Source organism: Radiomyces spectabilis (assembly GCF_025331425.1).
Source record: "Radiomyces spectabilis strain NRRL 2753 chromosome Unknown BYT42scaffold_17, whole genome shotgun sequence".
Taxonomy (NCBI): domain Eukaryota; kingdom Fungi; phylum Mucoromycota; class Mucoromycetes; order Mucorales; family Radiomycetaceae; genus Radiomyces; species Radiomyces spectabilis.
In genome coordinates, this window is record NW_026251942.1 from 93383 (window position 1) to 118002 (window position 24620).

The window sequence follows — 24620 nt, forward strand, 5'->3', positions numbered from 1 at the left end:
CAGCTTTACGCCATGGACAAAAAACCTAAGCGCAGTAACATCGCTTACGATACTACCATATGGATATTCAATATCATGTTGGATATCTTTTTTCGTGAAATTCGTCCGCGAGGAGCTCACAAAATTCCCAAGCACGGGCCCGTCATTTTCGTCGCTGCTCCCCATGCGAATCAGGTAATGACCATTTTTTTTCGTGCACATGCTTCAAGGTGACTTCTTCATATATTGCGTGGTCTTTAACTCATGGTGAAAATGTTGGTACCCTTTTTCACGTAGTTTGTGGATCCCATGATTGTCATGCGAGAGTGCAATCGTCGTGTATCTTTTCTTATCGCCGAAAAATCCATGCATCAAAAAACAGTCGGCTTTTTTGCACGCATGGTGCACGCCAGTAAATATCCCTTTTTTTGTTGCTGTTACGGTTGTAAAAAAAAAAAAAAAGATGTAATTGACAGACTATGCTTAGTTCCGGTGGTGCGTCCTCAAGATATCGCAGAAGCCGGTCAGGGTCGTATTCAGCTATTGAATCCAAAGACGGAGCCGCGTAAAATCTCGGGCAACGATACAAAGTTTTTGGCTCAACTTCGTCCCAATGACTTTATTGTTCTCCCTCGGAATGCGGGTAAACTTGAGGTGGTCAAGGTGATCTCCGATACCGAATTGGAGATTAAAGCAGATGTACGGGACGAAAAAGCAATGAATGTGTTGATCAATCCAGAAGGAACGGCATATAAATGTGTGCCACACGTTGAACAAGACTCTGTTTATGAACGAGTGTATGACGAATTGAACAATGGTCAATGCATTACCATCTTTCCCGAAGGAGGCAGTCACGACCGTGCAGAAATGTTGCCTTTTAAAGGTAAGATCTGCTGAGTTTGTACATCACAGGATGATCCACATTATATTCAAACTCTTTTTTTTTGGATTACATAAGCTGGTGTGACTATTATGGCCCTTGGCGCCATGGCCAAATATCCCGGTTTGGATGTCAAGATCGTCCCTTGCGGTAGGTTTTTTTTAATTAGTTCTCGTAAACTCCTGCTTTCTTTTGCACTGATACATTTTGTCATTCAAGGTCTCAATTATTTTCATGCTCATCGATTTCGTTCCCGAGCTGTCATTGAATTTGGCAACCCTATTACAATCAGCCCAGAGCTCGTCGAATTGTTTAAACTTGGTGGCTCGCAAAAGAGAGAAGCATGTCAGCAACTGTTGGACACCGTTTTTTATGCTTTAAAAACGGTCACAGTCAACGCAACGAATGATCAGACGCTCATGGTAAGACAAACCTGACAGCATACTCAACCGCCTGGTGTGAGGCTAACGAGTCATTATGCTGTAGGTGATTCAAGCAGCTCGAAGACTGTATAAAACGGCGAACCAGAACCTACATATTGCGCAAGTGGTCGATCTCAATCGACGTTTTGTAATTGGATACAATCTGTACAAGGATGACCCCACCATTATTGAATTGAAACGCAAAGTGCTCGCTTACAACCAACTGTTGAAATACCACGGATTGCGAGACCATCAAGTACCTGAAATCAATCTCCGGGAGTGGCGTACCTTTTTCCTTTTATTATATCGAGTGATGGTTCTGGTGATTTGGGGCTTGTTGGCATTTCCAGGGTAAGTAAGGAAAAAGTCAAACGAAATGCGCGGGATGGCCACACGCTAAAAGTTCATCATTATGCAGAGGTATTCTCAATTTTCCGATTGTGGTGATTGCCAAAGTGATTAGCACGAAAAAGGCTAAAGGTAAGATTTTGATGGACATGGGATGAAGCAGAACTACCCCCTAGTAAACGCTGTTATTTTTGCTGACAGAGGCGCTGGCGGGTTCATCGGTGAAAATTGCTGGACGAGATGTACTGGCCACGTGGAAATTCATTGTTGGTCTTGTCGTGATACCCTTGCTTTATGGTCTGTACAGCTTATTGGTGTTGGGTTTTGCTTTGAGAACAAACTGGACTTGGACTCAAAAGATCCTGCTCCCCATCGCCACGTGGAATCTGCTGCCCTTTGTCAGCTACGCCAGTTTGCGATTTGGTGAAAATGGCATGGACGTCTACAAGTTTGTATTATTTTTCCATGGATGATCGATCTGCCGATGAATTTGCACACAAGCTTACAGATACAATATAGATCGCTTCGGCCCTTGTATCTTGCGTTAACCGATCCAGACAGTACGACTAATTTGCGTCACACACGAGAAAAATTATCGCAGGACATTACACGCATTATCAATGAATTTGGACCCAAAGTATTCAGCGATTTCGATCCGCAAACAATCGAACAAAGTCGAAAATCGGCGTCCGAACTGGCAGAAGGTAGCAGCACCTTTTCACAGATTGCTAGTCGATTTCTCAACAGTGCGGCATTGGATTGGTTGGATGATCGCAATATTTTCAACTGGAGTAAACAAGAAGACTCCGATACAGATGAAGTGCTCTATTTCCTGGACAAGCATGGATCTATTAGCACGTCTGCAAGCGAAGCGGAAGGTTCAGGCTTGATGCGAAAGGATCGGCGCCGAAATAGTCGCTCTCACTTCAAGAGTGCTTGATCATGAAACCAATTTTCATAACGTACCATCGCATTTCTTTATTTATAACATGTATTCTACACTATTCTAGATGTTTTAAGGTCTGCGCCTTGTCATAGAAAACAATAACAAACTATCATTGGAATCTTTTGTTATATACCTACCTACCTTTATCAAAATGTTTGGGAGTTATGCGCGCTAATTTTCAGTCACAAGGCGGTCACATTAGTTTTTTTTTTTTTTTGTAGGCGCGCAATGTGCGTCGAGTTTTTATTCGTAACCACGTCCTAAGAAGAGGTGGAGGGAATGAGGCGTAGCAGAAATTAATTTCAGAGGGCAGGTAGCTGTGATTCAGCGATTCGTCGTGAGATCAACTTGTGGATGCGGTTGATTACTTCTTCAGGATTGAATACAGTGTGATGGAAGATAAAGGCCCAGTGAGCCGACAAATCCCCTGAGGATGGCTTCAATGATTACAACACTCTTACAGTTGGGAGGATCGCGAGGGAAATCGAGCTGATAGAGTGCCTTAAGGATCTGCGTTTCGTTGACTGGGAGGAGCAGTAGATCGGGCCATACACTCTCCCACACCACTCGTTTAGGGGGGCGCATTGGTATAGGAAGTGAACGGGAGTGTCAGTCGAAATAGTGCAGAGAGGGCACTGGTCCGTGAGGTGAACGGTCGGAAGTAGTCGGTGAAGGGACGTGCGACTAGGTAATTTCGAATGCAGGATTCGGTACCATAAGTTGCGGGTGACTGAGGTTAAAGAAATAGACCAGAAGCGGGCCCATAGCGTCAAGGTGGGGGCGGGGGTCTCATGGGGATGATTGGCAGCCAGAATCTGCCGTCTAAGCGTTCTAGGGCGAGCGAGCATGAGGTCGAGAGGGCCAAAGGACCACCATGGGAACAAGCATTGGGCATCAATTGTCGTCGAGGCGGCAAGGAGTTCGTCTGAGGTGATTGGGGCGGGAGCGCAGGCACTGATCACGAAAGGCCGAAATAGGATCTGCCAAGAGTCCAATAGCTTCACGAGTTGGGCGATGGCGCGTCGACGCCGAGGAAGCTCGTTGCGATGTTTTCGACGAAGGCAGTTATTAGGTGGATCAAAACTTAGCACATCAGACACCAGAATGCATTGCCGAGAGGCTGCAGCAATCACAGACACCACGGGAGCAGTGTGTGGTTGTGGGGGTTTGAGAATGGTATCCAACAGGGGTAGTTGTAAGATGATCTTGGGATCGATGGTAGCCTGAATGAGGTTGTCTTGAAAAAGATCCATGGTAGCGCATAGGTTACCAACAATGGAAATAGGAGTAGTGAAAAACCGGGGACGCAGGCGAGGGTATAACAAACACCAATAAGGGTCTTGGGCATTGCTCCAGTGCTGGAGAAGGTGAAGAATCCAGCTGTGTATGTAGGACCGATGTGGATGGTGCAGATCGAACAGTGGTTGGAGCCAACGTAGTTGCAAGGCTAAAGCTTGGGCCGGTGGGTGTAAGACAGCTAGTCCGCCGTGAGGACGTTGTTGTATAAGAGTGTGATACGAAACTCTAGGAAACATCCCCTTGGTCAAGAAACCATGACTAAGACATCGGAGCCGATCCATGAAGGACTTTGGTACTGGGCACACACGTAGAACATGCCGCAAAGTGGATAGAATCAACACATTTAATGCAGTGGCTCGACCTCGAACCGAAAGTATCCGTTGCGATTGAAGCTGGCAGGCTTTCTCCACTTTTTGAAGGATGGCGGTGAAGAAGTGGTCGCGTTGACGGGGCGTGGATGAGAATGGGTAGCCAAGGTAGATTAGAGGACTGTCGCGTGAACGGTCGTACCACAAATGGATACCGTAGGTGGCGAGAGTCGTACACCAATGTGTCGACGGCTGACCTGAAAGCGAGATGACATGTGTTTTATCAAGGTTGATCTTGGCATTGGAGGCTTGCATATATGTTCGAGGTGGATCATCAGGCGTTCGATGTCGGTGGTGTTATGTAGGAAAATGAAACAGTCATCAGCATAGGCGAGGATTTTAGTTGTGCTTCACGAATCTAGTGAGGGCAATGGTCGATCAATGGCAAAGCCTTGGATGGACTGGTCATGTAATACGCGTTGAACCAGGGGCTCGAGTGCTAGATTGAAGAGAATGGGTGACAGTGGATCGCCTCGGCGCACACCCCGCTGTTGTTGAATAGAAGGTGATAAAGCACCGTTGACGTTGATACGGATGGTCGTGCCAAAAAACAGCTTCTGTATGCAAGTAATAATGGTCTGAGGAAACCCCCAGCGAGCGAGGCCCGGTTTAAGTAGGACGGATGAACTCGTCATAGGGCTTTTTCCATGTCTAATGACAGACCGATGCCATTGGAGGCGAAGCGAGAGGCGTGGTCCATGGCGAGTTTAACGGCCATACCATGGTCGGCAATGAAGCGGCCAGGGACGAAACCGGTTTGGAACGGACTGATGATGTGCTGCCCAAAGGGCACCACTCGGTTGTTCAGGATTCTGGTAAATATCTTTGCGTCCGCGTTGATCAAAGCGATCGGACGCCAGTTGAAGAGTGAGGTTTTGTCCTACATTTGCCGGCTTTGATTGGGTAATTTTTGAAAACCAAATATGATTGGTTGAAACGAAACCAGACAGCTGTTGATTGGCCCGACCTTTGCGCTCGAATTTTTAACATGAAGCGTAAAGCTCTGATGGAAGATCTAAAGAAGAACCATGTTTTGGGAAGATTCGTTACCCATGTACACACGGAGGAGTTTCAGAAGCGAGGCTTACCGCATCTTCATTTGCTTTTGGTGCTACATCCGGAGGATAAGCCGAGAACACTTGATGAATATGATCGTATCGTGTGTGCCGAACTTCCGGACAGAGAGAGGTTTCCTGATCTCTACGACACCGTCAGCAGATGTATGATGCACGATCCGTGTGGAACAACGCATCCGAGGTCTCCCTGCATGGAAAACGGCTCATGTAAAAAGCGTTGCCCGCGCTCCTTTTCAATGAAGCTACTGTCGAAGATCACAGGGGTTACCCATTATACCGTCGTCACAACAATGGTGATTTTGTGGTCAAGAACCATGTCCAGCTGGACAAATAGATGGGTTGTTCCCCACAATCGATACCTCTGTGCAAGATATAACGCTCACATTAACGTCGAAATCTGTACTTCTCTGGAAAGCGTTAAATACCTGTACAAGTACGTTTACAAGGACCACGATCGTGCTGCAGCAGCAATGTATCATGCCGGCAAGGACAGAAAATGTCAGGCTCCTGACCCGTTTGCGCTTTGGATGCAGTTCCGCCAGCATTTGGCAGAAGACTATTTAACCTTTTTGGAGCAATCAAAATCAAGACAATGATCATCAAAATTGAGCCGTCCCAAATCGTGTACGATCGCGCTTTGCTGGACATTGAAGAGCATCTGAACCGCCAATCGAGTTCACTGCTGAATTACGATCGCTTTGTTCTTCCTGATCGCCAAGAAATTGGCATAAGCACATTTCGCCGTCAGCCCAGACTGGTAAGAGAACAATACGATCTCATCGCAGACGCTGCCAATGTTCCCCAAACACACGAGTACCTAAACCGTTATCAACATGCCGTATACCACGCAATTCTCCAGAGTGTCACGCATGGAAGCAACGAATCAGCCCGATTGTTCTTTGTTGATGGTCCTGGTGGCGTCTTTACCCTTATATTGTTGTTTTTATTATTCCTTTATATTTTACTGTATGTATTTTGTCTTATGCTCCTTTGATTTCATCCTTTGCTATGATTTTTCAAGTTATTCTTCACCTTTATGTTTTATGCTTTTTGTCCTTATGTTCCTTTTGATTTTATCCTTATGCTATGTTTCCCCGAGTACGATTTTTTCTGTTATCTATTTTTGTCTCTCCATTTAATATTATACGATGTCTGACTATTTCCGTTCCTAACTTTGTGTACATATTGTTGTTCCTCTGTCGTGGATGAAGAAAATGATCGCTATGTGGCGGTAGGTCAGGGGGGGTCAAGACCTCCGGGAAAAAGGAAAAAGAGACTGTGCTACTCTGCTGTCCATTGAATACGCAAAGATTTATGCGCACATCAACTAAATCTTACCGAAAAATCAACCGCTTATTGACAAAAGATTAGAGTTAAGAGAACACCATGTTTCATCCATGGGAAATCATATATTTTCGTCTTCAATTTTATCGTTTTTCTTTTGATTTTCTCTCTCTCTCTTTGTGTTTACCTGGAAAACTCTCGGTATCATTGTATCAAGATCCCATCCGCACCCATCATCCAGACCATTCGTATCCCGTGTATCTCACTTGGTTAAATCGACTACCAACCTCAAAAAGGTAGGCTTGGAGTGGTCTAACATCGATTTTGCTCCGGCAAAACAGACTTACCTCTCTTTATTTTCCATCTCTTCTTTTACCTGTTTTCTCCGTTTTCTTTTCGCCGGGCAAGTTCTGGACACCACAAGTTGCCTTTCTCTCGCCATTCATCCATCCATCTGGCGAAACCAGATGACGTCAAAGGCCATCGTCGGTAATACACTCTCTTTTTCATCGGAAAACGCTTACGTGTCCTCTTCATGTTCCTCTCCTTTGAATTGCTTCTCATGATATGGTATTCGAGATGTCTTCCCGATTATTGTATTTTGTATTTTATATTTCATGTACATATTCTTTTCTCAGTCTTTTCCTCTTTTTTCGCACAGGGCTTTTTAGGAGGTTTCTATGACGCGACCATTGTTTTTTTATCATCATATACTATATTTGTTTTTCTTTCTTTTTATTCGGGAGACTCGCGATATCGAATCCAACTCGAAATTACCGTCACTTCTGGCCACGTCAATATTTTTTGCCTGCTCAAGCTGACACCAGCGATCCATCGCTTAACTGTCCCTGGAAGCAATCTTATTTTTCCGCATCGAAGAAGAAGCTTACCTGTGGTCCGTATTCATCTTTTTTTCTTCCGGTACACCATTTGGTTCAAAGGTAAGTCCAATTTCTTTTCCTTTGCTATGATGTAATGAACGTATACTAATTCAAAATTTTTCAATGTCATATAACCCAAGTCATGTCAAGCGATCAATGGCTATTGAAAACTCAAATAACAAAGTTAAAATATGACGAAAATTTGAATCAATCAAAAAGCTTACTAACTCATTATTTTAGATACCCAACATACCCACACATCTTTCTAGATCTATCATAGTCTGGGCGGGATGGAACTGAGGAGGGGGGGGGAACCAGTGCTGCTTTGCGCGTGTTCAGAAACAAATCAGGTTGCATGGTATTGCCATAAGGTTGTCATTAATATACCAAAGTCCGTCAAGAGTTCTCGCCCAGGTTATACCGTGTATGCGTTAGGCTTTTTGTCTGACGAAAGTCGCTCAATGTAAGAGGGCGCGGGTGTACGGTTTGTTAAATTATTTATCAACTGAGTTATCTGTTGGAGCAGGTCATATTCTTTGCATGCTATACTAGAAAGTCTAAAGTTGGCTTGCCTATAAATTGAAAGATTTTTCAGTTCCTTTAAAAACGGAAAGGGAGATACTAGAGAGGTAAAGAGTGTTTAATGGTATGTTACAACTTTTGAACACGTGCGTATGCAACGATGAGCCTTCAAATTGAAAGGAAACAGAACAAATTCGTGGACTGGCCAAGGTGAATCAAATTCCGACACCGCGTCTCTATTCAGTCTTTCCGGGAGAACGCCTTTTTTCCCGAAAAACGAGCATGACCAATACGCTAATCCTCGACAACGGTGCTTACACAATAAAAGGCGGATTATCAGGAGATCCATCATCGCCAAAGTAAGCAAACCAGATATCAGACGACAGACAACAAAAAGAGACTTATTCTCTTTCAACAGACTTGTACCCAACGCCATTGTACGTGGTCGAACAGATCGCCGCCATTATGTCGGTGACGAACTTTCTCAATGCACTGATTTCTCTTCTCTCTACTACCGCTTACCGTTTGAACGAGTAAGATCTCCTTTTCTGTAGTCACCCTGAAAGAAATACTTGATAATGGAATATAGGGTTTCTTGATCAATTGGGGCGTCGAAAGAACGATCTGGAATCGATTTTTCAAAACAGAACTTCAGGTATCACCCGCAGCGACGTGATAAAAAAAAACAGAAGGCTGAGTTGTTCACAAGAGATAAAATGAGGATAGGATGGGACAAAGGACAACCGTTTATTGATTACTGAGCCTTGCTTTAATCTGCCGAATATTCAAGAAGCATACGATCAAATGATTTTTGAAGAATACGAATTCAGCAGTTGTTATCGCACCACCGGTATGTATCAGCAAACTTCGCTTGGTGATCACTATGGAAGGCTGACAACAAACGTGACAGCACCACAATTATGTGTTTACAATGATTTGGCGACTTTATTTGGTGATAAGGAAGGATCGGTGCCTGATTGTGCACTTGTCGTTGACTCTGGTTATTCATTTACACACATTGTACCGTTCGTCAAGGAGAAACCGATCGCGAAAGGGATTAAGAGGTGAGCCTGCGAGGAATAAAATAAAATGAAGGGATCAAGGGAAAATAACAAAAAAAAAGACAGGAAGGGGCTTACATCGTTCAAAGAGAAAGGGGAGCGGTGGAAGTTGGGGTAAAATATCATGCTCACCCGTTTGCAGAATTAATGTAGGTGGGAAATTATTGACCAACCAACTAAAGGAAACCGTCTCCTTCCGGTCAGTATTTTCCGAAACTTTTGTGGAGTGTGTATGCGCTATATGGGCTGTATACCAATAACAATGAATGAAATGATTTTAGGTACTACGATATGATGGAAGAAACCTATATCATCAACCAAATGAAGGAAACCTGTTGTTATGTCTCTCAGAACGTCATTCCCGATTTGGACATCTGCAGGTATTGCTTTACTAGAACAACTTTAACCTGTCCAAGAATCATTTGAAACGACAAAAATTTACGTAGGAGACCTTACAATGAAAATACCATTGTGCAGGAGTACGTTTTGCCAGATTTTAGCACCAATACTCGGGGGCATGTCCGTCCAAAGCGAGGCAAACAGTCGACGGTTGCGATGCACTCTTCTTCCGCCGAGCAAATCTTGACGATGAACAACGAACGGTTTATGATACCCGAAATCCTGATGAATCCGTCCGATATTGGTATGCAGCAAGCGGGAATTCCAGAAGCCATTGTACAAAGTGTCAATGCATGCGATCCTTGTAAGTCACGCACGGCGATCCCTTACAGACAATAATTTTTTGCTCATCATGTTTATTTTGTTATATTGCTTACAGCGTTACATGGTTTACTGTATGCCAATATTGTGCTTGTAGGAGGCAACGCATGCTTTCCTGGTTACAAAGAGCGCATGTAAGTTCATCCTTCTCTCCTGTATGATAATGCATGCTAACGTCATAACAAGAGAAAACGAGTTACGCCATCTAGCACCGGCCGAATGCGACATACGCATTGCTGTGCCCGATAAGTAAGTACAAATCATCGAAAACAATGAATCAGACAAGGCTCATCACATTTTGATAGTCCTATCAATTATGCTTGGACAGGAGGGAATCGGTTCGTGTCCCTGAGCAGCAAACCTGATTTGCAAAAGAAGTTTGTGCACAGGAAAGAATACCTGGAATACGGAAGTGAGATCTGTAGACGGAAGTTCGGAACTCTGTGAAAACAATCCGATACAACGCGAGGACCGTTATCAACTGCTGGTGACGGGAAATGTTCATTACGGTATGTCTTTGAAACCATTACAGGGAATAAGGTTAAACTGGACCACCTCAGGTTTCCCGATATGAATCTCCCTGTCAAAAAGGCCGTTCACCCGTGTCCATTGGATAGCATATTTAAGAACAAGAAATCAATTGAGGGTTGAAAGTGACAATGCATTACAAATAAGGAAGAAATGCCTATAAAACATAAGAAAAGAGTAGAATCTGTGCGTCATTTGTGCTGAAAGTAAAAATTCTGCTCAACCGTGCCGTGCCTGACTTTCAAATCACAAAAAAAAAGTTTTTTTCTTATATTGTCATGAATCGCACAAACGTGAAAAAGACATTGGAAAACCTTATGCGTAAAAGTGCCTGTGAAAAAACAACAAATGGTGATGATGTAAGCAGCGAATATGTTGCGGAAACTATGGCACAGTATTTGCAAGAGGCAAAGTCCTTTTCTTTTTCTAAATAAGCGATAATGGCGCTAAAGGTGGGAAATCATGGGTCGTTTATAAAGGATCGGATCTGGGGATTATTGGTAACCGGGTGTTTAGGTGAATACCCGGTTAAACTGTGGTTTGTCGCATGGATCCAGAAGGAAGTCAAGAAAATTTTCGTTATTTTTGGACCACACAATATCCGTGCGGGAACGAAATACCAATAATCATTGGGTGCACAAGTCCATTTAATGTAGAGTGCGCATGTTTGTAGAACATTTTTGAGCAAATGTAGCTTTTATTTCCTATTTTCCCGAAGAAAAATGAACGAGTTTGCATGCCAAAGAATTATGTTCATTCAGTGACAACGGTGCTTCTATTAGTGGTTGAACTGGTCTAGGCTTTGGACCTTCCGTGTCCAGCCCGCCCGCTTGCCAATTTTTATTTTATTTTTTAATTTCAGTTGAAAATACCGCAGCAGAGCCTTTTTGATTTAGTTCAGACACGCGCTTTGGTAGATAATCAGAGTGATGTTCGCAAAAGCTCAGCATCCGATCATTTGTTGGCGAAATAAAATCAGTGGCCATCAACGTTTGCTGATGGCCGAAAATGCGTGACCGCGATCAAAACTAGCGAGAAATAAGGATGTAAGTTGACGAGCCACAACGGCTTGACAAGCGAAATGCCTAGAACCAAAGCAGCGGGATGTGAAAGCATAAGACGCTTTTCCTTTTTTATTGGATTATAATAAAGAAGACGATAGGATGAGTCTATACAATAAAATCAGTTAATGAATTGTCCAGGTTTGAGACGAGCGGTGGGGCTTGGTGATACCGAAGAAATGAATTGTTATGTCTGATGACACGGGTGATACTCGATGATTCAGGAGTGAATTCAAACCAAAAAACTTATTCAACCGACCCAAAAAAGTGGAAAGAGTCTATTTTAGACATGCAATTGTGCAACCTTGCAAGGAAGAAAAAAAAAAAATAAGAGATCATCACTCCACCTCACATTATTTTATTTTAGAGATCTATGGAAGTCCCGCACGTGCTATGACATGATGTTTGTTTCAAGAGGGAAAATCAAAACTTGCAGCACGATTGGAACTTCAAGAGCGGTCAGACCGGGTTGTCATAGAAAAGACAGAACAGACATTCAGAAAAAAGAGAAACAAAGAAGAATCCACTTCATCGGGGTTTGCGACACCATCCGTACAGCATTCGGCCTACTCATTATCATTGCTTAATGAGATGGTGCGCCACAACAGAAATATAGGAAAAATGGACCCGGACTGGGTGAACAAGGAATAGACGGGCCTTGAATTTCACAAATGAAGCTAATGCAATTCACCAGCGCCCTAAAGGGAAACAAAAAAAAAAAAGGTCCCCAAATTCACACCAACGAATAATGCGATGATCCAACTATCATACAAGTAGATAGGCTGTAGACAAATAGTGTTGGATACAGTTCAATCCCACAATGGTAGCAACACTGTGAATGTGCAGAAATAGAATGGTTACCTTGGCAAATCTGAATTGAGCAAAAATAGGAACCTTGATAAACGGTATTAAAACTCCATCGCAATAAGTTTTGTCCTCGTACACTGTCTCGCTAGTCCAATCACAAAGACTCCTTCGAGGTTTTTTTTAAAACTCCCTCGATTTGCATTTCCTTTTTACATCCATCCTATTTCGCTTTTTTTTTTCTTTTTCTTTTTTTCTTCGTTCTTTTTCTTTTCCTGCTGGTGCTCCTTTTCCCTTTTTTCCTTCTTCTTTTTCTCGCAAAAGTATCCGTCCCCAAAAGCAAGAAGAGGTTTTTATCGCGAATCATTCTAAAAAGTCTAATTTGGTGGACATACTTAATAATTTCCTTGTATCTCCGCCACTGTCACAAAATCATCCATTTTGTAGGTTCATCGACTGCACCATTTCATCGTTCCTTTTCCCACCAACAAAACCTTTAGACACTGACAAAAAAAAGGACAGCCCTTTCCAATCTTTTGCTTTTCCTTCCCATAACACCCATGCGTTCTGCCGTTTTTTGTCTCGCAGTGCTCGCTCAGCTCGCCCTTTCGGCGACCGCTGAACCTGAGCCTATCAAAATCCCCTTGTATCGTCGAACTGACAGTGGTATCGCCAAAGCCGGCGGTAAAATGCTCGATAATGGTGTGGTAAGTCTCCATCATCCACAATTTGAAAAAAAAATATTTCCATTTGTATCCGGTCAAGCGCAAAAAAAAGAGGGGGATGGGAGGACACCTGAGAACAGGGAGAATACAAAAGCGTGAAAGGAGGGGCTCGACCAAAAAAAAAAAAAAAAAGAAAAAGGCCAGCTTCCATCTTTTATTCTTTTATACATCAAAGTTATCAATTCAGTATTATTCAATGAACCATTTATTTATTCTTTTCTTTATATAGCTTGCTGGTACTGTTCAGATCGGTAATCCTCCTCAGAATTTCACCATGGCTTTTGACACCAGTAAGTATATGATTTTTATTTTTTAATTGGAAACTAATAAAGAAGAAAACGAATCAAAAGACAACAATGAAAAAAACAAAAAATTTATAAAAATAATCTAACCTTAATATTTTCTTTAGCAACCGGCTATTCTTGGGTCCGCGGCGCTAGAGTATGGCATCCTTCCAACAAATCGCGTCAATTATATTAGTACCTTGGTTTTTTCTTATCTTTTTACTGACATGTCCTTGTTTAATTTTTTTAGTGCAAAACTGAAAACTGCCTTGATCGTTGCACTTACTATGCCAGATGGTCCGACAGTGTCGAATCCACTGGTCGCAAATTCTCTGTTGAATATGGTGATTCGTGTGTTGATACCCATATCTACCTTGATACATTCCGCTTTGCCGGTTTGACCGTCAAGAACATGCCTTTTGGTGGCGCTTACCGCATGAGTGGCTTTGATCACGGTTTCGACGGTTATCTCGGTCTCGGTCGAAGCGTCGACTTTAATATGACCAAGATCCATACCTCCTCCTCTGGTGGTATGTTTATTCAACAGGGCAATGGTAGCTATCTGTACAAGTGAATCTCACGTTTCTTTTTCTTTTGTTCCTTAGGTTTGGCCAAGCGCGATTTCTCATTCCCTGATTCCGGTTTGGTCCAGAACGCTTACGAACAAGGTTCGGGTGTTCAGAGTGCTCAGTTTGGTATGTACACAACCGACAGCAGCAACTTTGTGGAATCCGGTGATGTTACCCAGGACGGTACCAACGGTACTCAAGATCCCAACGCCAACCAACCTGCCAATCCTAATCAGACCGTTGATCCCAACAACCCCGCCCCGCCTGCTGGTCAGAACCCTCAACAACCTAACCAAGACCCTAACAACCCTCAACAACCTAATCAGCAACCCAATCAAAACCAGCAACCGAACCAACCTACCGATCAAAACGGTGGCAACAATCCTCCTGTCGATAACTCCATCGCTCCCGGCGGTTTCGGTTTCACCAAGCGTCACAATGTCGAAGACGAACCTGCAGGCTACCTTGTTATTGGTGGCATCGACAAGAGTGCTATTCAGGGCGATGTGTCCTACATCAAGTTAGCCGACAATGTTGACGGCGGCGCAAAGAATTGGGATGTCTGTATCAAGCATGCCAAGATTGGTCACGATTTACGCTTGGAACAAAAGAAGAACGCTATTGCTTCCATCAGTACCTCCAGCACCTATATCGCTATGCCTGCTGATCAAGCAGATAAGTTCCACGAAAAGTTCGGTGGCAAGTACTACCGATCCACCAAGACTTACAGTGTCAAGTGCTCCGAAATCAAGAATTTGCCACCTTTGAAGCTTACCCTTGAAGACCACATCGTTGAATTGCCTGCCAAGTACTGGACCCGTGAAATTGACGCTGACCGTGATTGCTGTGCTACTCGCATCAGCCGTGGCAGCTCTGACCGCGACTGGGTTCTCGGTACCAGCTTCACCAATGCTTTCTATACTACCTTTGATCCCGAAAATGAAACCATTGGTTTGGCCCTCAAGAAGGGCCAGAAGAACGATGGTCTCAAGATCTACAAGAAGAACTAAATATACATTATCCTTTTCTCTTTTTCCCTTTTTTCTTTTGGTATCTAAGAAACAGAAGAAAGAAAACGTCTCCCAAAAAAAAAAACCAAGAGAAATACATTGGAATATTTATCGACATTTTATCTTTTTTTTTTTCTCTCTCATTTCATATTCAGTTTATACTCTCATGTGCTTCTTATTGTCCCTTGTTTTTCATTTGTGTTTTTACCAATTAAATATTTTGTGTCATTGATCTCCAAACATCCACAGTTGGCTATTTTCTTTTTTCCCCTTCCTTGTTCCTGAATATAGGTCATTGAATAGCTTACTTGATCCAAGCAAAAGCCCCAGAAAGATACGCAGAAAGTAATCGACGAGACAGGGGATCAAATTTTTATTTGTAACATGCCGCACATGATAACCTAACATTGTTTTCTCGGCTTTCCCTATCTGTTAGGTTTTCCTCTTGAAAACTAATACGATGGTAGTTCATCTTTGTTTTGCTCACATGTATCCGCCTTCCATGCCTGAAAAAGTTGAAAGCTATAACTGTATTGCAATTGACCCAGTTTATGAATAGTAGAGCAACGTCCTTCATTTGTATCGGCAAACGCTCGAAGCTTCATCTCGGTGTTGATTATGAATAGCTGAGTGTTGATGACGTTTGTTCTGGGAATTGAGATTACGGCGGTGTTCCAAAAGTTTTCGACTGGGTGTTTCCCGGTGTGCTGAGGAAATAGGGCAATCTCATCGTCGTGTCCACCGTCTTGTTAATATAATGTCATCGAGCGAAGTAAAAATGGAAACCAATCCACGTGGTATTCCTCGGTCCCCCTTTGTGGTAAGCTGAAGTGACAAAGAGTATTAAGTGAGTAGTTATTGAACGAAAAAATGCTTTGGCATCTTTGTTACTGGCAGGAACGCGTGGAAGATTACGTTTCTGAAGATGAACCTGTCGAGATCGTTTTGAAAAAATTCCAGGAAGCCATTAGGTAAGAAATACTCTCTCTGCCGATGCAATCAGAGAACCGTGGACTATGGCTGATGGTTGCTTCATAGTAAATACAAGTTTATGGAGATCAACTTGTTGCAACGTCGAAAGGTGTTGGAGGAAAAGATACCCGAAATCGAAAAGACTATTGCCATGGTAGAATATCTGACGGAAAAACAGGCATCGGACGAGCCCGTGTACAGTGATTTCGAATTGAACGATACACTTTACGCCCAAGCCAAACTCGAAGCTTCAGGCACCGTATATTTATGGCTCGGCGTAAGTTTCTCACTCGACCTGTTGAAAAGATTGATTGGCAGCTTTGGAAAAAGAAAGTGATACTGATCATGATGGATAGGCCAATGTGATGTTGGAGTACAGCTTTGCCGAGGCGACTGATTTATTAACCTCCAAACTCACCACAGCAAAGTCATCCTTGAAAGACACAGTGGAAGATCTTTTATTCTTACGAGATCAGATCACCACTATGGAAGTCAGTATCCTTTTTTCAATACTAACCATCGTTGACGTGATATACCAGTTGCATCATTTATATTCTGTTATAATGTTATTCCTTGACCTCGTCTTCCTTCCTTTCTTTTTACAGATATCGCCCGCGTATATAATTGGGATGTCAAGCAAAGACGACTTGCAAGGGCACAGGCTTCCGCTTCGAAATAAAATAAACAAGTGCATATATGGCTATTCTCATTTTGATGCTCGAGATCCCACTTTCGTAACGAGAAATAATCAAAAAAAGTTGTAAATTGGCACACCGGAGTTTTGATCCATGAAAACCCGTGCAGTAAGCTTGAAATTCAATTCAATCTTCTTTTTCAGTGTGCCTGCCACTGTTTCATTTTCTATCAAACCTTCCATTGCCACATGTTAGCCAAATCAATAGCCATCCTGGGCACGTTGTTCCTTGCTCATGCTGCTTATTCAACTTATGAACGTGAGCTGACTTGTTTTTCGTTTGGTCGTAAAAAATGCACAGTACATGCTGACGAAGAATGGTTAGATCTCGCGTACTTGAAGGCCGTCGACCGGTCATCTTCCGACATTCCCATCGAAGTAGGTTTCTGAAAACAATTACCTATTGGTATTTATCACATAACCTTGTATCTTTTGTCGCAGATTGTAGTGGAGTGTTTATTGGCTGCTTTCGTGGCACTGGTGGGCGTCATTCTCAACGCAGACAACTTCAAAAACGTGCTTATGGAAGTCGAAATTGCCAAATTGTATGTTTTTCAAGAGAAATGATGTATGCGTTTTTATGTACTATATTACAGGGATTAACTTTATTCGTTTGCAACTTGTTGTTTTTGATAGAACTATTGACAAAATCGACACCCGGCCATCCTTTACCACCTTCAACCACCGCAAAATCGTATCCACCCATACGCAGCTCGACAGAAGATTATAGCTACTTTTGAACTCTCTCTCTCCTTCAAATGTCGCTAATAAAATGGGGAGGATAGTTTGACGGAGCCATTCACTCACACACAATAACCTTTTGTTTTTTGTTCATCCATCTTCTTGTCGCCTGATAAGTTATCGTTAGGAACTCGAACTGGCATTCCGATGATGACCGTTTGTGGCGCAATGGAACGATAGCAGAGAACCTGACGACGGGGAAAGCGTTTCCACATCTTCGTTGAAAAAGTCGTCCAAATCTTTGAGAGCATTCATGAGATCTTCACCGTACGCTTGGCCTTCCATCATACTCTTGTTGGCCGCTTCCGTACGGTGACCAGCATAACCGCGCGCCTCCTCCCCTTCGCTGCCAGCAGGTTCGCCTGTAAGCATCGTGAAATCTTCAATGGAGAACTGAATATCGTGTTCAATCACCGTTTCGTTGGTGACAGACGAGCATTCAAATACGACCGCATGGACATTGTGCCGTGTCACACGCGCTGCTACAGTGGCATTGGCAAAGCCATGCAGTGGATCGTAGATCTCATCCATCACGTCTTCCTCTGACGTCGTCGAACTGGAGCCTGCTTCCGCAAGCAGACCGGTACTGAGTATACTGAGCGCTTTGTCGGCAAGGTCGCTCTGCATCAGTTGTAGTAAAGGTTGCAAAATCGAGATGGGGACGGCAATGGTGGATAGGGACGTGTTTCGCGTGATAATAGGGATAAGACTGGTGGCAAGCATAAGACCTTTTTCTCGGTAGTGAGGTTGTTGGTTATTCAGTAGTAGCAGGGTATAAATGAAAGCTTGCTGCCCATATGTGCTGAGAAATACGTCGCGAATCGCTTCCAGTAGTTGTTTCAGGTAATCCTCTTGGAACTTCTTCTTTTGTTTGGGATAAGTGGCAAGGATGCGCTGGACATTGGTAAGTCCGTAGCGTTCAAACAATTGCGCCAGTTGGTTGGCCAACTGAATCGCTTCGGAATCCAGTTCATTGTCGGCGTCAAGACCGTGTAATAAGCGAGGAATCGACCCAAGCAATAAATACATCATCCGCGTCTCGGAAGGATCCATCAGCGGTGGGTTGTCGATGAGCATGATCGTCATCAGGATATCAAACGTCTTCTTTTCTGCTGAAGCGAATTGAAGCCCTTTGACAAGCAAGGGCTGCAGACCATCGAACTCACTTTGCCAGTTTTTGGGGAAGCTGTCGGCTAATGCATTGGTGAACCCGTATTTCTTGATCACCACTTCCAGTAACAGTAACGCTTCTGTATGCTCCGATTCATGCGACGTGTACAAGCATGCCACCGCCGCCCAAAACAGTTGCGGGAAATGTTCCATCTGCGAAGCCTCCATCGCTGTCGCCACCTCGGTCAACGTCAAGATAATCTCCAGAGCAAAACCCCGGATTTCATCCGATTTATCCGCAATGGTATTCGACAAGCGTGCCAACATGTCTGCAAGCATGTGTTGGTTGAACACCGGCATCAAAGCTCGGAAACACTGGAAGGAGCGGCACGCAATGTGACGGACTGAGCAACAGGTAGCCCATTTTAGTGCGGTTTCACCCCATTTTTGCCTCAGATCAGGATCTTCATGAGAGAAAACAGCCACCACCTTTTGTAACAAGTTCTTCAATTCCTCGGTGCTTTGCAAACGTCGGTTTTTCGGCGTAATGTTCTCGTAAGCCCATAATCGTTTGCCTTCTTTTGCAGTCAGCCACTGAATCACTTCCGTGGCCTTGCTGGACGCTTCCGAATCCATGGATTGTCGAACGACGATAGAATGAATCAGGTTGATCAGAAAACATCGTGATTGATCGCATACAATGCTTGTCAAGTGATCCAATTGGACAAAAATACTGTGCAACAGCAGTGGGAGATGAGGCGCTAGATCCGCACCGGCTTCAATGGCCAAATCCACCAGAAATACCATGGCTAATTGACCGCGAGAGAAAACGGGGCGCTTTGGATACGCAGGTAACACTTTTTCGGTATCGGCCACAAATAAAAGAGGGAAAGCATTGGCATGACGGTTACTGGTTTCCTGCAGTTGAGGCACCATGGATCGAGGCGTGATTTCCGCGATAATTTCTTCCACAACGCGGTTGAAAGCCGATGTACGACCAAGACAGACAAACACCCGCTTGGCGTGAATGAGGAACCAAGGATTGCGTTTCTCCATTCCCATATCCAGAAGATACATGATAATGGCGCGTACATTACGTCCGTGATCCACCAGTTGACTCCACAACGCCGCAATTTCCTTCACATAGATGTCACCAAATTTAATGGTGATGTAAAACAAGTTGGAAAGCACCATGAAAGCCGAAGCGCTCAGTTCGGTATCTTGGGGTCCGATGGGAAAATCGATTTTTCGCAACCACGGCAGCATATACACAAGGACCTCGCGTTGACTATTGGGACTGATGTGCTCAAACCGTTGCGTGATCTCGGATAACATGGAATACGTCTGCTCACAATGATCCACCGCGAGTCTCGCCGACAACAACGTTTGAGTATGTTTGTAAATGGCCGGCAAACTGCTCATAATGCCAATTTCGTATTCTTTGGCGCATGAATCAGCAAACACGCGTTCTTCCACCACACGTAGTAGATGAATGGCGGACTTGCGAATCGATTTTTTCGTATCGCCAGCTTTGAATAACGCCAAGCTCATGATTTGATGAATGTGGCAAGGATAGTCCTCGACTTGAATCACGATATCCGCCAACGCTTGGAAATATCCTTGGGTGAATTCGAGTTTGGGGTTGCCCGCATAACATTGCTCAATGACATCGTCTAGTAGTAAAGGTTGGTCCTGATTGTAGATCAAGATGGCTTCCAATGCACGTCTGGAGGAAAAAAAAAAACAAGGGAATTTTTAAGACAACACATGCAGGGGGTTCAAGCGGAAATACCGAAAGAAAAATTATGTAAAACGTACCTTGCGATTTGAATATATCTCGGTTCATGGCTTTCGAAAACGGCATCAATCCATCGCAATACATTAAGCATATCGAACTGAATCACGGCTTGACGGGCCTTCTTTTGTCCCAAGAACGCGTAAAGGGGTCCACGCTAACATAACATTACGAGTTGAGCTTCGGATAGACGATCAAAAAACAATACAAGAAAATAGAACTTACACAAAGTGTGGCCATGGCACTCAAAGCGGCAGCTTCCAGCGCTTTTCGTTCTTCTTCCATCAACTGAGAGATACTTGCCCGTTCACGCGAGTCTTTGCATTCTTCCAAGACATCTCTCATCATGGCCGCTTCACGCGCACGCGTGGCATTCGAGTAAACACCGTAACCACACCATTCTTCGAATTTCTTGTACAGGCTTAAACGGGTTTCAAAGGACATGATCCCCGACGGTTCTTCCAGACGCATGATGTTTTCGTACAGTTTTTCCACCAGACCACACAGATAAATTCGCAGTTTATGGTATTCCCACTCATTTTGGACTTCAGCATCGGCTAGAAACGATTTGGTTTCCTTGACATAACTCATGACGATATTCATCACATTCTTATCCTCCAGGTATCGACGATCAGAAAGACAGTTGGCTGTCAAGTCAAGCACATGGAGCAAAGACAGTCGTAAACGATCATGCTTTTTGCTGCGCTTATTCTGATACGGTTTTTGGTTGTTTCGATGCTTTCCGTCGTCCAGAATAGTCCGTACATAAGGTTCTAGGTCGGTCATCAGGATTTTGTACGTTTCCTTGTTCACATTGCCCAGGCCTTGAATCGCTCCCTCGCGAATGGCGCGATGCTCGCAGGTCAAAAACTGCAAGATCATGCGGAACAGATCTTTGGGGGTGGCAATTTTTTCCACCACAGCCGATCCTTTGCGTCCACTGTTGGCCCACGTCGCGGTAGGCGATCGATCGCCTGAAAGTGTCGCGGTGGCGCAAGCGAAGATAAGATAGACTTTCCATTGTTCAATGGTTTCTGGACTCGCCGCCTTTTGGTTGGAGCTACTGCTCTTTGCCATGCTCAAGGTTCCGGCTGTCCCGGCTTTCAGGGTTTCAATGGTGGCCATAATAGACGGTTGAATCTGCAGCAACCGTATGCAGATGTTCTGGCGACACAAAGCGACCGTGGCGGGAAAATACTCAAAACATCGTTTGATGATGGAAGGTAAGCATGTATTCCAGATAGCGTTGTCGGTGGCATGATGACTTTCCACGATTTGAGTGAGGATGTGAGTTCCGCCTCGACGTTGCAGCTGTTGAAGACGGGTCCTTGTTTCGGTAGAGATGCGCGTGCCAAGCAATTTATTGCCATCTTTCTCGGTGGTGACCAATTCTTGGCCCACCGCTGTAAGCAGATCGTGCATTCGGGTATATGATTTATTCTTCTTCAGTGTGGCGTGAACTTGGGATAAAACACGGCCAAATCGGGTATTGGGATCTTCTTGTCTTGTCAGTTGTTCCAGGTGCTCGTGCAACTGAGATGCGAGTTTAATAATCTCGATCGCGGATTTTCGTGCAATGGAAGATTGATGGCACAGGAACAACAGACCATTCGCTTCGGTTTCTTCGACCATACTGAACAGTTGCAAAAGATCCGACCCCACACTGTCTCCTTTACTACTATCCTTGTCGACGTCTCTCAACGAGCTAAAATCGATTTGCTTCACCCAAATGGCCAGTAAATCGATGTACAGTTTTAAACTTCCCCAAGAACCAGCCGACGAGATCCCGGTGAGCGGTCCGGCAGCAAGGGAAGCCATGATATCACCAAATTTATCTTCGATGCGATAGACAAAACGAGAGTAACCGGTGACCACTGTCTGGCTGTCGATCTGTTGGGCAATACGTACTAACGCCTGGGAAGCCGAGTGAATGATTTCAGGGTCCACATGAACAGTATACCGCGACAGCATCTCCACCAGACGAGGCAGCGCTACACCTGCAGGCATGAGTCTCGGCATGGAATCGAGGATCGCTTTCAACAAATCAAAGTAAGCTTGTTTATCCTTGGAATACGACACCGCAAACGTAGAGTATTGGTGGTGGACTTGGGGTCCACTGTCGGACGTTCCTGAGATGCCCACAGTGTTTGCAAAGATAGGGACGGTGTAGTTGGTTGTGGCGCCCGTGCCCACATTCATTGCTAGATTTCCCGTGGTTCTTTGGATCACGTTTTTCTCGTCCAACACCAGTAAACGACCAAAAGACTGGTCAAGACTGAGCAGGGTTTTACTGATGATTTCCTCGATTTGTTCCATCATTTCGGCTTTCACCGCACGGATCGGCGCAGAGAAAGTATCGGCACTGCAAGAGATGGAGATACCCGAGTACGCCATGTCGGGATCGCTTGGAAATGGCGGCTGCTGTATTCCCTTTTCCAGATCGGCTAGCATTAAACGAAAAGCACGTAAAGCGATAATCATACGTTCCGGATTAATCATTTCCCATTGTACCGTACTGGCGGGAGTGTCGGTGTTGAGTAAATAGTAGATAATTTTCTTCATGGCCACATCTACGTCTCGCATGAGCGCAAAATAGCTGATTAGGATAAAATGTTCCAAAGGCGTTTCGCTTGGGTATATTGCTCGACGGAATGGCGGAAAGATCGTTTTGATAATATTATCCAGACGTTTGAATGTTGCCGACGTGCTCTCCGTACAACGAAACAGATACGTCCATGTCAGCCGTGATAAACATCCTAACGCCAGCTGGCGGGTATATTTATCCTGGTTGGCGAAATTTCGGTAACGTAAAAAGTGTGAATAGAAAGTACACCCATAGGACAGCAAAAAAAAAAAAAAAAGGTCTTTACCTTGCTAAATTTCTGATAACAGCTGTCGACGATGCTTAACCAATTATTTAGAAAGAAATCTTTGCGGCTCACGCAAATCAACGTCGTGACGAGAGGATAGCCGGCCTAATAACCAGCAAGAATTCAATGCACGTGTTCTGCGGAACGGTGATTTCACACTTAGAGACTTTACCAGTGTGTGGCGTGGCTTCAAGATCATTTTCAGGGCACGCGGATACACCAAATCGACGGCTTTGGCCCAGGCAGGAAAATTAACTTCAGCAACCGCGACCTAGCAAAAAGGCCGTCAACACCCCCATTATGAGCCTGAACCGTCTCTATCCTTGGGTTGGATTGGTCACACATACCCCTGCAATTGGTAGCATCAATTGTACAAAAAGGGTAGCATACGCATATTTGACTTTGGCTCCATGGGCATTTTTGAAAAAACTGGCGCAACTCGATAGGAAATCCGCCGTTTCTTCCAGTGCATCTAAAGGATAAATCTAATCATACGCGTCAATAAAGAAAAAAAAACTAAACGTTCCACCCATCTCTGCTGCATGCCGAAATCCGCCTACCTTAATTTTGAGATATCGCATGCCTCGAATCAGCATTTCCATATGACTCTGACGTTCTTTCATGATGGTCTGGTTGTTGTATTTTTCCAATTCCGCAATGAATCGATCGCTCACGGACGCAAACCGAATATTCGATAATTCGCCTATCAATTCCGCAAATAAATCCATACTGGCTGTTCTATTCTTGGATCGTCGGATAGCCTCTCTAATACAAAGAAAATCAGTGAGTCCACCCATGGTCAATTCGCCTTGTAGCCAACACCAACACTTACGGATCCGCCTTTTTTAACTGATTAAATACGATCTCTTCCAAATTCTCGCCCAAATCATCCGACAAGGCATTTGTTTTGAACCGTTTGACAATTTCGATCAAGGCGCGGCAAAGAATATATACAGACGCAAGCTATGATGAAATTGCATAATTAGTTTTTTTCATGCTTACTACCGAGACATTTTCTTTTTTTTTTTTTTTTATCTCCAATACTTACCGATTGCCGCTCTTTCAAAATCGATTGCACTTCTCTTGTCCGAGATAATGGTGTAGATTCACTGTTGTCGTAATTAGTCTTGTGCTTTTTACCATTGAAGTTTATTAATTTACCTGACTCGTTTTATGAGTGCTGAATCCAATGGTTCAATCTTTGATTTCCGCCATCGCATGACTGAATCGATGACTTGCTTTTGTTGGCAAGTGGCAAGGCACGCGAGCGATTGGAGTAGCTTGTCAAATGCAATATCTGTTCCTACACCTAGGAACCTTTCGAGCTCTACATCGGCATCCTTTCCGAGAATTGGTGAGAACTAGAAAAATTCCGTCAAGGAACAAAAAAAAGTAACATACTATGCTCATGTTCAGGATTTGTAGCATCTTTTTGTTCGCCATGTGTTCGAATTGCTCAAATACGGAAGTCAGTGCATAATCGCAACTAGCGATCAGTAGTGGTGATGCGCTGACGGCTGTATCGGTTGTGTCAGCGGATCCTTGACGACCGTTGGTGGACCCAGTAGCGGATGCCAGTTCATGTTTATCCAGGAACGGATTTCGACGATCGATTCGGGGTTGTCCGAGACGTTTTCGCTCAGAGTCCGTTATTAAATTGGGAAGGGATGG

At 44.1% G+C, this 24620-nt stretch overlaps 8 protein-coding genes across 8 annotated transcripts; 5 read left to right on the top strand and 3 right to left on the bottom strand.

The window, feature by feature from the left end:
- Positions 1-345: 345 nt before the first annotated feature.
- On the top strand, positions 346-2569 carry BYT42DRAFT_505354 (uncharacterized protein; the record flags this gene model as incomplete). Its single annotated transcript, XM_051565021.1, has 8 exons — positions 346-391; positions 467-862; positions 938-1009; positions 1079-1281; positions 1346-1632; positions 1745-1761; positions 1831-2077; positions 2149-2569. The coding sequence occupies 8 exons, from the start codon at positions 346-348 to the stop codon at positions 2567-2569; spliced, it is 1689 nt and encodes a 562-aa protein (XP_051418540.1).
- Positions 2570-3077: 508 nt separating this feature from the next.
- On the bottom strand, positions 3078-4497 carry BYT42DRAFT_549926 (uncharacterized protein; the record flags this gene model as incomplete). Its single annotated transcript, XM_051566104.1, has 3 exons — positions 3078-3099; positions 3290-3933; positions 4285-4497. 3 exons carry the CDS (start codon positions 4495-4497, stop codon positions 3078-3080), a joined length of 879 nt encoding a protein of 292 aa, XP_051418541.1.
- Positions 4498-8191: 3694 nt separating this feature from the next.
- On the top strand, positions 8192-9868 carry BYT42DRAFT_588257 (actin family). The gene is made up of 8 exons (XM_051570247.1): positions 8192-8364; positions 8424-8538; positions 8595-8660; positions 8732-8855; positions 8916-9069; positions 9209-9265; positions 9348-9446; positions 9513-9868. The coding sequence occupies exons 1-8, from the start codon at positions 8288-8290 to the stop codon at positions 9802-9804; spliced, it is 984 nt and encodes a 327-aa protein (XP_051418542.1). The 5' UTR covers positions 8192-8287; the 3' UTR covers positions 9805-9868.
- Positions 9869-12388: 2520 nt separating this feature from the next.
- Positions 12389-15020, top strand: BYT42DRAFT_588271 (aspartic peptidase domain-containing protein). The gene is made up of 6 exons (XM_051570248.1): positions 12389-12528; positions 12627-12886; positions 13134-13194; positions 13314-13345; positions 13439-13718; positions 13794-15020. The coding sequence occupies exons 2-6, from the start codon at positions 12740-12742 to the stop codon at positions 14765-14767; spliced, it is 1494 nt and encodes a 497-aa protein (XP_051418543.1). The 5' UTR covers positions 12389-12528; positions 12627-12739; the 3' UTR covers positions 14768-15020.
- Positions 15021-15545: 525 nt separating this feature from the next.
- On the top strand, positions 15546-16418 carry BYT42DRAFT_505401 (Prefoldin subunit-domain-containing protein; the record flags this gene model as incomplete). The annotated part of the gene is made up of 5 exons (XM_051565024.1): positions 15546-15587; positions 15665-15738; positions 15806-16016; positions 16096-16234; positions 16345-16418. 5 exons carry the CDS (start codon positions 15546-15548, stop codon positions 16416-16418), a joined length of 540 nt encoding a protein of 179 aa, XP_051418544.1.
- Positions 16419-16520: 102 nt separating this feature from the next.
- BYT42DRAFT_146050 (magnesium transporter) lies at positions 16521-17230 on the top strand. Its single transcript, XM_051562269.1, has 4 exons — positions 16521-16692; positions 16759-16811; positions 16875-16978; positions 17070-17230. The coding sequence occupies exons 1-4, from the start codon at positions 16623-16625 to the stop codon at positions 17161-17163; spliced, it is 321 nt and encodes a 106-aa protein (XP_051418545.1). The 5' UTR covers positions 16521-16622; the 3' UTR covers positions 17164-17230.
- A 67-nt stretch (positions 17231-17297) lies between these two features.
- Positions 17298-22098, bottom strand: BYT42DRAFT_505471 (cell morphogenesis C-terminal-domain-containing protein; the record flags this gene model as incomplete). The annotated part of the gene is made up of 3 exons (XM_051565030.1): positions 17298-20010; positions 20103-20236; positions 20305-22098. The coding sequence occupies 3 exons, from the start codon at positions 22096-22098 to the stop codon at positions 17298-17300; spliced, it is 4641 nt and encodes a 1546-aa protein (XP_051418546.1).
- Positions 22099-22656: 558 nt separating this feature from the next.
- Positions 22657-23217, bottom strand: BYT42DRAFT_472717 (cell morphogenesis protein N-terminal; the record flags this gene model as incomplete). Its single annotated transcript, XM_051563577.1, has 3 exons — positions 22657-22943; positions 22970-23054; positions 23122-23217. Coding segments are annotated over 3 exons (468 nt in total), but the record flags the coding sequence as incomplete, so codon positions are not given.
- Between the last annotated feature and the right edge of the window lie 1403 nt (positions 23218-24620).

What these genes read in the sequence shown, in the direction of transcription:
- BYT42DRAFT_588271 (XM_051570248.1), top strand. Translation starts at nt 12,740, where the DNA reads ATGCGTTCTGCCGTTTTTTGTCTCGCAGTGCTCGCTCAGCTCGCCCTT. An exon ending in AAATGCTCGATAATGGTGTG is followed by an intron (nt 12,887 to 13,133) that starts GTAAGTCTCCAT and finishes TTCTTTATATAG; the next exon opens with CTTGCTGGTACTGTTCAGAT. An exon ending in CTTGGGTCCGCGGCGCTAGA is followed by an intron (nt 13,346 to 13,438) that starts GTATGGCATCCT and finishes TAATTTTTTTAG; the next exon opens with TGCAAAACTGAAAACTGCCT.
- BYT42DRAFT_146050 (XM_051562269.1), top strand. Translation starts at nt 16,623, where the DNA reads ATGTTAGCCAAATCAATAGCCATCCTGGGCACGTTGTTCCTTGCTCAT. An exon ending in TGCTTATTCAACTTATGAAC is followed by an intron (nt 16,693 to 16,758) that starts GTGAGCTGACTT and finishes AAGAATGGTTAG; the next exon opens with ATCTCGCGTACTTGAAGGCC. An exon ending in GAAGTCGAAATTGCCAAATT is followed by an intron (nt 16,979 to 17,069) that starts GTATGTTTTTCA and finishes TGTTTTTGATAG; the next exon opens with AACTATTGACAAAATCGACA.
- BYT42DRAFT_588257 (XM_051570247.1), top strand. Translation starts at nt 8,288, where the DNA reads ATGACCAATACGCTAATCCTCGACAACGGTGCTTACACAATAAAAGGC. An exon ending in ACCGCTTACCGTTTGAACGA is followed by an intron (nt 8,539 to 8,594) that starts GTAAGATCTCCT and finishes AATGGAATATAG; the next exon opens with GGTTTCTTGATCAATTGGGG. An exon ending in CAGTTGTTATCGCACCACCG is followed by an intron (nt 8,856 to 8,915) that starts GTATGTATCAGC and finishes CAAACGTGACAG; the next exon opens with CACCACAATTATGTGTTTAC.